Source organism: Synchiropus splendidus, chromosome 2, assembly GCF_027744825.2.
Source record: "Synchiropus splendidus isolate RoL2022-P1 chromosome 2, RoL_Sspl_1.0, whole genome shotgun sequence".
Classification (NCBI taxonomy): domain Eukaryota; kingdom Metazoa; phylum Chordata; class Actinopteri; order Syngnathiformes; family Callionymidae; genus Synchiropus; species Synchiropus splendidus.
This window is the reverse complement of record NC_071335.1, coordinates 20,700,551-20,714,055: the sequence shown is the minus strand read 5'-3', so window position 1 is coordinate 20,714,055 and position 13,505 is coordinate 20,700,551. Positions and strand designations below refer to the sequence as shown.

Here is a 13,505-nt window from a genome sequence, read left to right as displayed (position 1 = left end):
CATGGACACACACAATCTCTAGAATATGCAATTTTATTCAGCTTAGAGGAACGTTTTTTACTCTACTGAAGAATCCATGTGTCAAAGGCCGACTTCAGCGCCTGCATGAGACACAAAACTCACTAGTCACTAGTGATGGGTCGGTGAGGTTTCATGAAACAGTGTCCTGATTTCCAGAGGCCACCAGATGGTGCTGTCTGCTGTAAAATATTTGGACTTGAACAACTAATTCAATGAAACCTCACATCATTTCTAAGCCAAAAGCGCCATCTAGTGGCCTCTGAAAATCAGGACACTGTTTCATCAACCCTGCAACACTGTTTCATGACACCTCACCTACCCATCACTACTAGTCACTACGTGACACCTTCAGAGTGAGAGTGGGTTGTTTTGTAAAAGACGTCCTTAGGTGAAAACTCGAAACAGATGTCAAACATCAAACAGACTCCTTTTATTTATTTATTTCTCTCTGAATGGATTCCTCATTCACAGGGCTGTTTGGTTGCATCAGCATTTCAAATCCGCTGCTCCGGAGAAGTCAGCAGTCGCAGCCAGTCGACTTTTCAATTCCCCCTGTGAGCATTTGTGGTTACACTTAATTAAATGTGCACTAATGGGTAAATGAAATGCCGGAGAATTGTGGACATTTTCTCTCTGTGTTAATAAGCAGAAGAAAAAGTGGGCAAACGACTGCGTTGAAGTGTGAAGGTAGTTATTTCCAAATTAACCGGTAATTTCACAATGTGCAGGCGCGATGAAGAAACAGGCTTTATATAAACAGAGCGGTGAAGCTTCTCAGAGCGAAAGCCTCAACACACGTCGCTTTTCTAATTGTCTTTGTGGGATTGGTTTAAATGTGCACGAGCTGCGACGACATCTCAGTGGGAAGGTAAACGGCAGCCCAAATGGAAGCCCTAATAGGAAAATAGCAGGAGGGGAATCCACATGCAAATCTGGAGGAAATTGCTTTTTAAAATGTGGAATTTAATTTGCATTTTGTTTCATTACACACTTTTTTTTCTTGTTCCTTTAAATAGCTTTGGTTTGGAAAGATGGAACTGGTGCAGAAAGCAAACCCTGGTGTTCCTGTCGATAAGATCAGGGAGAGTCGCCCCAGTCGTACTGAGCATATTTACTTCGCGATGAAGCAGAAGAACTTGGATGAACATCGAAAGGCCTTGTTCTCTTGATCTAGTTGGGCTCTGGGGAAAGACATTACGCTTGTTTAAGGCTTTGTTTCTCGCTTTGTGAGGGTAATTTGGCGGAGAAAACAGCCCCTGATTTAACAATGAATATCATGAATTTAAATAAACACACCAACAACAATTGGGCACTGACCCCACTTGTGCCGGATAGTTTATGTAACAGGATGTTTTTCACCCAGTCTTTGCCTATGTGAGACCAACACTCACATATCTGATAAATACATGCTAATTCTGCTGTAATAAACGTTAATACATCAGTGCCGTAAGTCATCATGGGGGCGGGAGATTTGTTTTGGAAGGCTAAAAGTCATAACTCTTCCCCAAAAATTGTCACCGCGGATTCCTAAAATACACCCTGTCACTCAAAAACAGTTTAATCTGTCATTGTAATGGTAATAACCTTTCGTTCAAATGTTCTTTCCTGAGCAGGAGTCTGAATGAATGAAAGATGAAGGGACATTTAAAAGTACTTCATCTCATCCACGATCTAAATAAAGTGCCGTCTGAGTGCGTCATATTCTAAAATCCTCCAAGGCCTTTTATCTCGGCTCAAGCGTTGTAATCTACAGAGAAAGGATGATAAATTGATGCCTTAAATTTCTTCACTCTTCAGACTTTGTCCGTGGAAGGTTTGCATTGAATGAACTGCAGGCGTTTGCAGAAAAATCCTTTTTCCCCACCGTGACTGCTGTCGAGTAGAATCGAATCCACCATTCGTTCACCTGGAAATGCTGGAGAAAGGTTTTCTTTAAGGTCCATTCACTCTCCAATACAAAAAGGACTTCTGCAGACTATGCACAACATTGCACAGTGAATTTGCAATAGTGGCGTGTCGTGATGTGTAGATGAGGTTTCATGAAACAGTGTCCTGATTTTCAGAGGCCTCCAGATGGTGGTGTCTGCTGTAAAATGTTTGGACTTGAACAACTCATTCAATGAAACCTCACATCATTTCTAAATCCAGAGCGCCATCTAGTGGCCTCTGAAAATGAGGACACTGTTTCGTCAACCCTGCAACACTGTTTCATGATACCTCATCTACCCATCACTAGTGGAGTGGCACTTCTGCTGACCGAACTATATTGAGGTGTTTTTCAGTGCTCCCACGTTCCTCAGTGCAACCAGTCAGCTCTCTCACAATGTAGCAGCAACAGATCTGATGATGTGTGAGCTTAGAAGGAGAAAATCTAAAAGACAGGAGGCAGAGCTGGAGGTAGCAGAGATGAAGATGCTGAGCTTCTCTCTGGGAGGGAGCAGGATGGATAGGATCAGAGGGAGAGCACATGTGCTCAGGTGTTTAGGAGACCAAGTCAGAGAGGCTGGATGGAGATGGTTTGGACATGTACAGAGGAGAGAGAGCCAGTACATTGGTAGATGAAGATGTTGAGGTCGCAGAGGACAGGGTGAGATGGAGGAAGAGGATCCACTGTGGCCACAGTTCTCACATTTGGATTGTTGCAAAATGTTTTCCTTCCTGCGTGATCGAAGGCTTTGATCCTAACTTCACCTCAGACAATCTTCACGATTCCTCACCCCAAAATCTGTACTGCCTATGCCAATTACAGCATACTAGAGGGGACCTTGGCAAATTCTCCCCTTAGTGTGTCATTACAGCCCGGACCCTTGAAGCCATTTATAATTGTCTGTGTCAGCGTGTTCATTCAGGCGACTTGTGCTGAGTGGAAACAGTTTTCTGTTCTCTGGGGTTTCTTGTCCCAGGGACAAAATAAGTTGTGACATATTTGCATCTGTGGTTGTCAACACATCTCCATGGGGGAAGGACTGGTTTGATCGTAATAAGTGTGTCTTTCACATCAAAATGTCAGATTCTCCCTGAAAAAAAAAAAGAAAAAACGAAGACACGATGGACATTTTTACCTTTCACATCTGTCAGTTTCTCCCCATGTTCCTTCCCCATCACAAATTCTTCGCCCTTCATTCCCTCTGATTCGGCCACCGCAGCCTCAAGCCCATCTCCTGCATGAACTGTCAAGCTCAGATTCGTCACCGATCGGGGGCATAGAGAAGTGGGCGCTGGAAGGGTGAGATATCTCACCGCCTGAACATCTTGACTCTGAATATATGCTGATGATGACTCCCACTGCCCTCTGGCAAACCTTCTGTTACCTCTTTGCAGGAGCTTTGACGTACTCCTCCTCCTCTAAAGGCTGACGGCCATCACGTTCTGCTCCACTGCAGAGTTCCTGTCATCCTATGTTGCAACAAACGCCTTTTGGATCGCAACTATCTCGGTCCAGTTTTTGCAAATGCTTCTTTGTTCACCATCACTACACGGCTAATGTCTTTGCTCTTGTGTGGAACTAAATTTAATATTCACTTCAGATCATCCACACAGTTTTGTTGCAGTTACAGATATTTCCGTTCTTATTTGGAAGAAGCAGAGATCAGTGAAGGGTCTATGAGGTTTCACGAAACAGTGTCCTGATTTTCAGAGGCCACCAGATGGCACTGTCTGCTGCAAAATGTTGGACTTGAACAACAAATTCGATGAAACCTCACATAATTTCTAAACCAAAAGCGCCATCTAATGGCCTCTGAAACCCCTCAGCAACCGTGCAATATTGTTTCGTGATACCTCAACTACCCATCTACCATCTGACCCAAAGGTCAGATTGAAGTTTAGTTTATAGCAGAGGTGGGCTGTTGAATTTCCTAAAGGGCCACATTATAGACTGTGACTGTTGTGAGGGGCCGCTATGTCAAGAGAAAGGCGACAATGACTGAGAAACGTCACGGAAAAAAAATCTGAAGTAGCAAGGACGAAATGAACCATTAAAGATTCAATGGAAGCTGGGATATTAAGAAGTGCAAATATGGCATGAAACCTATAAAAATATTGCATGTAATATGCGATTTAATTTGAATATAAATAATAATAAAACTATAGCACAAATATCTATGATATATTAAAAGGAAATTAATTTCAAAATATATTTTCTATTTTGTATGTATTTTGAGGAACTAAAATGGCGGACGAAAAGAAATTGTAGTCCTGAACAGTTGAAATAGTAATGCTAAGAAAGAAACAAGACAAAAAAATTAGTCAGAAAAACGACAATTTATCAGTTGAATAGTTTTAGTCTGACCTCATGAGGGCCGCAAACACACAGGCAATGGGCCACATTTGGCCCCCGGGCCGCACTTTGCCCAGGTCTGGGTTATAGTGTCTACAAAGACTTCTCCTGGGCACTCTAAAGAGTCTCAGTGTAATAAAGTCAGGGCTGTGAAGATGATGCCTCATGGTCCCCCTCTTCCCAATTTGAGTCCGATAAATCCTGGCACCGCCATCCGGAGCTACACCTGTGTCATCACGGAAGAAAAAAAAAATCCAGTGATGGAATAACTAAGTCATTCAAGGGGTCAGCTGACCTCATTCTTTGGCCCCATAATGTCGCTGAACTCGGGCCTGACCAGCTGCAAAAGCCCTGAACTGAAGGAGTCTGGACTGGAGAATCAAGTGTTTTCCTTCCCCTTACCCCGACTTTCTTTTCATTACGTGACACAGAGGAATACACGACTCAGTGGAAAGCCTGAAGCATCAACACGTCACGCAGAGGTCTGCTTTCTGCGTCACTCTGGGACACAAAAGTGCACTTGACAAGTGTCGATATTTGACGCCTTAGGAGCGAGAGTGCGCTGAATAATTCATAAAAACCCAGGAAGCAACTTTTTTTTAACGCATTCAGAATTCCCTCCACTCCAGCCGCTCGGTAATTAGATTTCTGCACCCAAATTTAATGAGTCTAAAAAGTGAAAACATCATCGCTGCGTCTCCTGTGTGAAAACAAAACTCATCATTTTATTTTAATCATTTTTTCCTTATTATTTTCCTCCAAATATATATATATATACATATATATATTTGTCATTTTACTTAGGCCTTGTATTCAGTGTTTCTCTGCTATATGGTAGATTTTACACTCTTTTTTTATATAATCATAATAATCCTAACATGTTTCAATAAATTTGGCCGATGTCGACCGATAACAAGCCTAAATTCTAAATTCAGAGCAACGTCTCCACTTGGCAAACCTTCTACACATAAGCATCCAGGGAATACTGGCGGCCCCTCACTTGACTCTTTAGATCGGCAACATCTTTAAGCTGCAGGCGCACTCTGCCTCTTCAGCAAACTCTCTCCCGGTGGGTCATTATCTCCTCATTTCTTTATTTTTTTTTAATACACTCATCCTGTTTTGTGCTCTAAAAGCCATCAGCAGGCTCCACGCTGTAATTGCCTTCCACTTTTAATTATGGTCCTTCCTCTTTACAGCGCGGGAGCCACCATTGTCCCACGTTGTTCTCCGCAGAATAGGGAACATTTTCATCACCTTTGAAATTCACTGCGGTGTTAATAATTCCATATATCAGGATCTACATGTTAGCTGTGAAAGTCCGGAGGCAGATTGTTGTTCCTGCTTAATGCTACATTTATTCCGCCGGTCACAAGGAAGAGCCTCGATCCAAGATGGTGACCTGGACATGGCAATCCGTGGAACGTTTGGATGAAATAAAGGGGCGGTGGAAGAAGTGTAAAATGAAACAAGCAAAAATAAATAAATGAATTATTCGCCAGTAAAAGTTGAATTGCCCTTAAGGCTGTTATACTTGACTGCTGTTTTAAAAGTGAAACGTAGCCGTACCAAAGTGTTTCTACAGCTCTATACATGGTGCTAGTTCTGATCCTGCCACTGCGGACATTGATTTGTGTTGTAAATTGTGTTGTTACAGTATAGTGTTCATTTTGTCGCACATATTTTCAATTTAGTCCTCGTCTTGTGCCAAAGTTAATTCTTAGTCTTCGTCACATTTAGTCATTCACATATCATTTTTGTTAGTCATGTTTCAGTCGACTAAAACTCACAACAATTTAGTCTAGTTTTGCTCAAACGAAAGCTTGACATATGTCAGTCAAGTTTTAGTAAAAACATTTTAGTCATTTTTGTCCTTCCTGAGATGCTTATTGTTTATTTATCCCAGTGGACTGGTGCTCCACGGCTAAAATACTGACTAAAACTCTGGAATAATAAGCATCTTGTATAAATGCAACTTTGCTGTCTGTGTTTGGATTGTTGACTCAATACGCATTTATAAATAATACACTTCATGTTTTGTATTTATTAGAAGCACCAACAAAATAACATTTTAAACATGGTGCTAAATGACAAACTTTACAGATATGCTTTTGTAGTTGTGCATCAACAGGTTTAAAGAAAATACAAAATTAAAATAAAAATAGGATTTTTTGAACCCTCCTCAAATAAATAAATAAAACTGAAATTGAAAGCAGCCATTCTAGAAGACAACTTTATTGAATAATAATAACAATGGTTTTTCATCATGAGAAATAAATCTGGCTCCAGTCTAAGGCCATCCTCACCCGGTCCGTCTCTTCATTTGTCCGTCTGAATGCGCCACTTAGTGATGTTCCTTTCAGATTTTTCCGTTAAATACCAGCTGAAATCATGATGATCATGTTCAGCTCTTGTCAGCTCCTTGATGCATTAAGTGTTTTCCCCTTGTTTCAACATTTCCTCTACGTTTTAATACGGAAAGCCTGAAATGAACAGACCTACTGTCGCCAGCGTTCGCAGTAACCTTTCGTCTTCTTGTTTTTTATTTCTTGCAAAACCTTTGAGTCGTGTTTTTATTCATTGACTGTAGCCCATATTCATCCAGTTTTTGTCAATGTTGTTGTAATATATATATATACACGTTATTGTACTATATACATACAAGTGCTTTGTGATCATTCTTTAGAGAGTGAAAACAACTTCCAGCCCACAAAAATGTATTAGTCATTTCATAAAAATGCGTTGTAACCAGAATAAAAATGAAACTGCAGACCGGTAACTGAGGGAAGACGGACCGGCATGTTTTTAATAGAGTGAGCTACAGCCATGTCTTTTCCGTTTAGTCTGGAAGAAGCGCGACGGAGTGGCCGATTGTCCACAGCAGAGAAGCTCACGCTGGGCACCAGCTGAGCACAGGAAACCACAGTTACAGTTTCGTCATCCATCCATTGTGTTCCACTTATCTGTTGGAGCAGCCTCAGCAAAGCGGCTCAGACTTGCGTGAAGCCTCCTGCAGCTTTCCTGCGGGAACACAGAGGTGTTCTCAGGCCAACTGTGAGATGTCATCCCCCCGGTTAGTTCTGCGTCTGCCGTGGGCTTTTTCTGACGCACTAGCAGGAGCCAGAGAGGTCTAGCTCCTGTGGTCTCAGAGGTTCTACTTTGAGTCGTGTGACTTTGCGAGGGAGAGTCCTGACTCCCTGCACAGAAATCCTTTGAGTCACAGGTATGAGACGGTGATCAATAGGTCTCCAGCTATAGACCATGGATGAGGATAAGCTCGGATCCTGAATGGTAGATTGAGAGCTTTCCTTTCATCTCAGCTCTTTCCTCTCTATATAGAACAACATGTTCTTTTCATAACTGCAGGCACTGGCCCACTCCCATGAAATATGCTTTGTATTGTCCCAAATTCCGTTGCAGAAGTTCAGAAGGGCTGGTATGGAGTGTTTTCGGCAGCCGGTTCACCAAGGTAGCGTATTTTGTGAAGTGGGGGGGGCTCCAGTCTGACAAAGGGGCTTTGTTGGGTCACCCAAATTTCCTTTTTTTATGGCTTTCCTCTGTGCAATTTCCCTTGAAACACACATTCTTCTTCAACAGCATTTCCGGCAATATTCCGTACTATCAATTTAGAAAATCTTTACAATCTTCTCTCATGCGTAACTTGACTTGGGGCAAGACTCTGTTACTTGAGCAAACTGTTAGTTTAGCGTATAGAATCTCGCCCTCGGCTGTGACACTCTCATGGAGTCCAATCGTATGTGCAGCAGAAAAAAATAGCACCCCATATCACAGTGGTGGAAACAAGTCACACTTACAAACTACATTCACTGTGGCTGACTATATTCAGTCGGCTTCATATAACTTGGCTCTGGCTTGTTGGATCAAGTGAACACTGGAGTGCAGCGATCCATCAAAACCACCAATCCTCAGTTGAAGGATCACATTTCCTTTGACTTTTTCTTTTCTTTCTTTTCTTCCGCTTATTTCCGCTGGTTTGGTTCCGACACAAGCGTATGTACGACCTCTCTCTTCATCGGAGACGTTGAAAAATTCACCATGTTTCTCTCCTTCCTTGTCTCCTCAGCATCTTGCAACCAGACATGGGGAAAAAGTCAAAATACAAGACGTCGGTGAAGAAGAAGACTCTCAACCCTGAATTCAATGAGGTAATCCACTCGAACAACAGGAAATGTTTAGACCAGGGGTTATTGACCTTTTGGATATTGGGGCCCACCTTTCCCAGACCAAATGGGACCAGGACCCATTCAAGTAAAGTAGAGCTGATTCATTACTCGTGATTTCATTTGTGATCAGTAACCATATTTAATGTACTTACACGTAAACAAACCAAAACCTTGTGAAATGACATGAAACCATGTGTTCAGTTATATATAGATATTTGTCATCGAAAAGTCAAGCAGCAGAAGCAGATGCAAGTCAAGTTCATCAAATTTACCAAAGAAAAAAAGAAAAGAAGAAACACACTTGATGCAAACTGTTGAGAAAATTGGAAAAACTGAATTAAATTGTGAATAATATAAATATAATAAAACCATAAAATAAAATGATATTTTATTTAAACTCCAAAGAAGATATAAGTGAAAGTCTAAATGAAAATATTGTCATAAAATGTTCTTATTCATTTTCAAAACTGCTTGAACAGGTGCTTACATGAGCAGTTTTTCTGGTATTATGGTTAAGAACCACTGGTTCAGACCACTGATCCTCAGGATCCAGATGTAGCTTACAAGGCCCTGGGCAGCTTTTATTATGTTGTTGTTTTTTTTTGTTTTTTTTTTTCTGTTTTCCTTTGGGTCCTGGCTTGTCGTATTGGGGCAATGGTTGTATGGAGAGCCCCTGATTTCACAGAGAACAGGATTTTCTCTTCATGCAATGTTGTTCTGATTGTGGCTCAGAGGAGCTATAAGCTGTGGGTCTCAAGGAGGATCTGGTGAGAGAGAATTGGGTGCGGAATACCTGCTCTTAAGGGCTTTAAATTGCCCAACAACACAAGATCCCATACGGCATGACAGATGTTCGGGAGAGGCAACATCCGCTTCTCCAAGTTCTGCAGTTCTCCAAGACCAGGGCTGTTAGCCAATTCAATGTCTCTTCAAAATTTGGGTCACGTTTTATATTAGGGGAGAAACAGTACCTTCAACATTTGTGTGCGTAAGTGCAGAATTTTAGCATGTGGCTAGCTAACATCATGCAGTACTTATTCATGTCTTGTCTAGTCTACGCACGTCTTACACAGGAAAGGTCACCAAAAGGTCACCGTAAGCAGCTTCATAAGTGCGCATTATTAAAAGGCAGGCGATTATTTTATTAATATTCAATATGTGTTCTCCAAACCATCTCTTGACTCTTCATTTATTTATTTAAAGTTATGCATAGTCAGCTTCCACTTCCATCAAATGGCTCAACTAGTATTCAGTAGAGCTAACAGGGCTTTTAAACCATCAAAGCTTGTGGCTTTGTTGGCGAAAAACTAAATCCAGAACCAAACAAATTTACCCAAAAATGTGAAGAGAGGATGAATAGTTGTGGTGAGGAAGTAAGCTGAGGCAAAGAATGTAAAAGATTTGTCTAAAAATTGTCCGATTTTGTTTTTCCTTTTTGACCAACGCTGACCAGAAACTTGCAAGTTAGACTTAAAAACACATGTGAGCTTGTGTTAAAATTGAAACTGTTATTTAAAATAAATAATTATTAGTGGTGGGACTTTAACAAGTTAAGATGCGTCGCATCTAGGATGATGACAACAACAACAAACACGGAGGAATCCCTGAACAAAAGCAAACAAAAGCAGCCTGTTTGCTTTGGTTCAGGGATGTTTTTCACTAGACAATGGCCAGGGTTTCCACTACTTTGAATGTACTTGAAATTCTTATGAAATTGAAATTCTTATACAAATATTTTCAAGACATCAAAAGAGCTTTAGTTTAAATAAGGTGATATAAAAACCAGAATATCACTACCATTGTGATTTATTGTGCTATTGTCAAACTGATAGACAATATTTTAAATACGACAAAATAGCAGAGTGTCAGTAGCTACATTCTTTTTTCATAAATTAAAATGGAATTTCCACAGGACTTTGGACTAAGCACAGTTGTGCTTTGCCCCAGGTTCCTTTGGTGGTGTGTCTCAGGATTTTTCTCATTCAACAAAGTGTGCTGTGTAAGGAGAGAGTTTGAGTCATGCGTCATAAAAAGAGTGAAAAAAGAGTCATGAAGGCAATTGACATCACCATTATTAACACATAATGACCACTGAATGTCTCCTCAGAACTGAGCGCAGAGAGATGATGCTGACTGTGGATCACAGGTTATTCACGTTCAAGTGGCTGCAACACTGTAACAGCCTAAATGACAGTGTTAATAATTCACTCTCTATTTCGGTGCCCTGCACCTGCGCAGGAGTTCTCCTACGAGGTGACCCTGGACCAGCTCGCCAAGAAAACCCTGGAGATCTCGGTGTGGGACTACGACTTGGGAATGAGCAACGACTTCATAGGTACGCTGACAACAAACGCAGCTGTGAGGAGAGTAAAGTCAAAAAACAGACTGAAGCAGAAGCAGGAAGGAGGTGAAAAAAAGAGTCAAGATAATGAGAACAGAAATGGACTGTAAAGGGAAGCGGGCGAATATTCACATATCAATCTTTAATGTGGAATCTCATCACTCATGAAGTGGAGAGCTGCTTCATCAGGCAGAACAGATTTGTCTCCAGCTGGCGTGTAGTTGATGGCAAAGCAGAGCGACTTGAGAAACCAGTCAGCAGAGACGGCTTTGGCGGATATGAGCAGGCTGGGACCTTTTGATCAAAGCCGCGCGTGTCTTGACGTGCGCCCGACTCCGTCTGCTGGTGGGAAGGGAGTGTTGAGATGAGCCAGGTGAGTTATTTCTGTTGCGGGCAGGAAATGCCATCGCTCTAAATGACCGCGTCAGATTACAGACCATTATCATCACAGGCTCGGCTCTGCAGCCTCCTCCTATCTTGGTTATTGGAGTTGGGAGGGGAAATGACACCGGGGCCACAGAGAAATAACCAAAAGGCCAGAAGCGTGAATGAAAAGCCCGGCGGAGTGGGCCTCGCTGTCCAAGGCAGTATTTTCTAAATGTGACTTGTCTATGGATGCTTTTGATATTAATACTAATAATGATAATAATAATTTAGACAGTAATATGGGTGTAATGTGACTCAAACCAAGTCGTATGACACAGCAATGCCATCAAGTACAACAAGTTTACCAGAGCTGTTTGAGCTTCTTGATAAATGTTTTGCCTTTGGACGTTTTAATGTCTCTTCACACTCTTCACACAGTCTGATCGGATGGTACTTTTCAACTCTAAATTGTCCAGAACTGTGTAGTTATTGTGTGTTTGTGCGCCTCCCTGCCAACATGGCTGTCACTAGTACATGGCCAGTGAAGGAAGCAGCGTCGCATCCACTGAGATGTGAATATATTATTAATATTGCCAAATATAAAAGGAGGTCATTTAGAGGTCATTTTCACCTTTATTAGATTCGCTTTTAAATAGGGGTTTCGTTTTCTTTACTCCTTCTTTTCTTTTCATTATTCACATTTCTAGCCAAGTTAAAATCTGCTGCATATTAAAAGGTCCTCGAAAAAGATGGGCAGATTTGTTGTGCTTTTGAAAAGCGTGGCAGAGTTGCCCTGAAGGCAGAATTTTCAAAATTTGACTTGTCTATGGATGCTTTTGATATTAATACAAATACTGATAATAAGAATTTAGAGAGTAATATGGGTGTAATGTGACTCAAACCAAATTGTATGAAGCCCTACACAGCAATGCCAGCAAGTACAAGTACGGCAAGTTTACCAGAGTTGTTTGAGCCTCTTAAAAAATGTGGAAATTTGGATGTTTTAATGTCTCTTCACACTTTTCCGTGTCCAATCCGATGGTACTTTTCAACTCTAAATTGTCCAGAACTGTGTAGTCATTGTGTGTTTGTGTGCCTCCCTGCCAACATGGCTGTCACTAGTACATGGCCAGTGAAGGAAGCAGCGTCGCATCCACTGAGATGTGTGGGTCCAGTATTGCCAAATATAAAAGGAGGTCATTTAGAGGTTATTTTCAACTTTATTCGATTAGCTTTTAAATACGGGATTCATTTTCTTTACTCCTTCTTTTGTTTTCATTATTCACATTTCTCGTCACGTTAAATCCACTGCATCTTAAAAGGTCCTCGAAAAAGATGATTTTTTGTTGTGCTTTTGAAAAGCGCTGGTGCTGTCGAAGGCAGTATTTTCAAAATGTGACTTGTCAATAGATGCTTTTGATATTAATACTAATAATAATAATAATAACAGACATTATATTTTTACCTATTTCAAAGAGTTGGTTTTTGTTAAAATAACATTCTATTCTGAGCCAGTGAAGAAGAAACGAAAGAAAACTTGGCTATCAAACACAACACATTCGAGTTGCTAAAATAAATCATGTGACGCCCACATATTCGATTCGTATACAAAAGGTGTTGGCGATGTTCATTGGACAACATGGAAGTCGTTTTATCGTTTTATCTTATCGTGCAGCTTTCCTGGTTTACACTCAACTGGGTTTTCAGGAGAGCTTCCCCCTGCTTCCCCTGTTTCGTCTCTCTCTGCTGAATTTCAAACCGTCGTGTTCTGCAAAAGTGACTGCGTTGTTTTTCGGAGGTTTTAGAAACAAAGTTGTTGTGGAGCACACTTTGAGTATCCTTGCTTCAAAAAGCTCTGTCGGGGCGATTCTCCTGCTCAGGTTTATCATCTGAAGTAAACCGACGCCTCCAGGTGCGCGACAACAAAGAGCCACCCGTCTCCCACATCCCTCACAAGAAGCATTATAAACCCCTGCGGACCCCAGAAGACAAAGCATCGGTTTGAGATTGTCGTCGAGCAGAAAAGTTTTGCCCTCGTTTATTTTTAAATTCAGTCTATCCGAACTGTATTACAAAATTGGAAAATGATTCTCATTATTAGCGGCGAAGATTTCGAATGTTAAGACTCCCCAGTCTCATGCCCCACTTCCAGCTTGTTTCATCAGTTGTGAAGCCTTGGAAGGAAGAAAGTGTGTGGTATTTTTTGCTCATAAGTTGCTGATTTTACTGCAGCTGTGGCTGTCTGTCATCGGTGGCATTTTAATTGCCACGATCTTTACTTTATAAATTTCTGCCATCTCAAATGACATGTTAA

General features: G+C 41.3%; 1 protein-coding gene across 6 annotated transcripts in view; it reads left to right on the top strand.

Moving 5' to 3' along the window:
• Positions 1-13,505, top strand: part of doc2d (double C2-like domains, delta) — a 46,150-nt gene that overhangs the window by 27,812 nt on the left and 4,833 nt on the right. For all 6 annotated transcript variants that reach the window (XM_053856068.1, XM_053856065.1, XM_053856064.1 and 3 more), the window contains 2 exons: positions 8,385-8,466; positions 10,723-10,819. In XM_053856068.1, the coding sequence (XP_053712043.1) occupies positions 8,385-8,466; positions 10,723-10,819 (179 nt within the window). The remainder of the gene's footprint in view (positions 1-8,384; positions 8,467-10,722; positions 10,820-13,505) is intronic.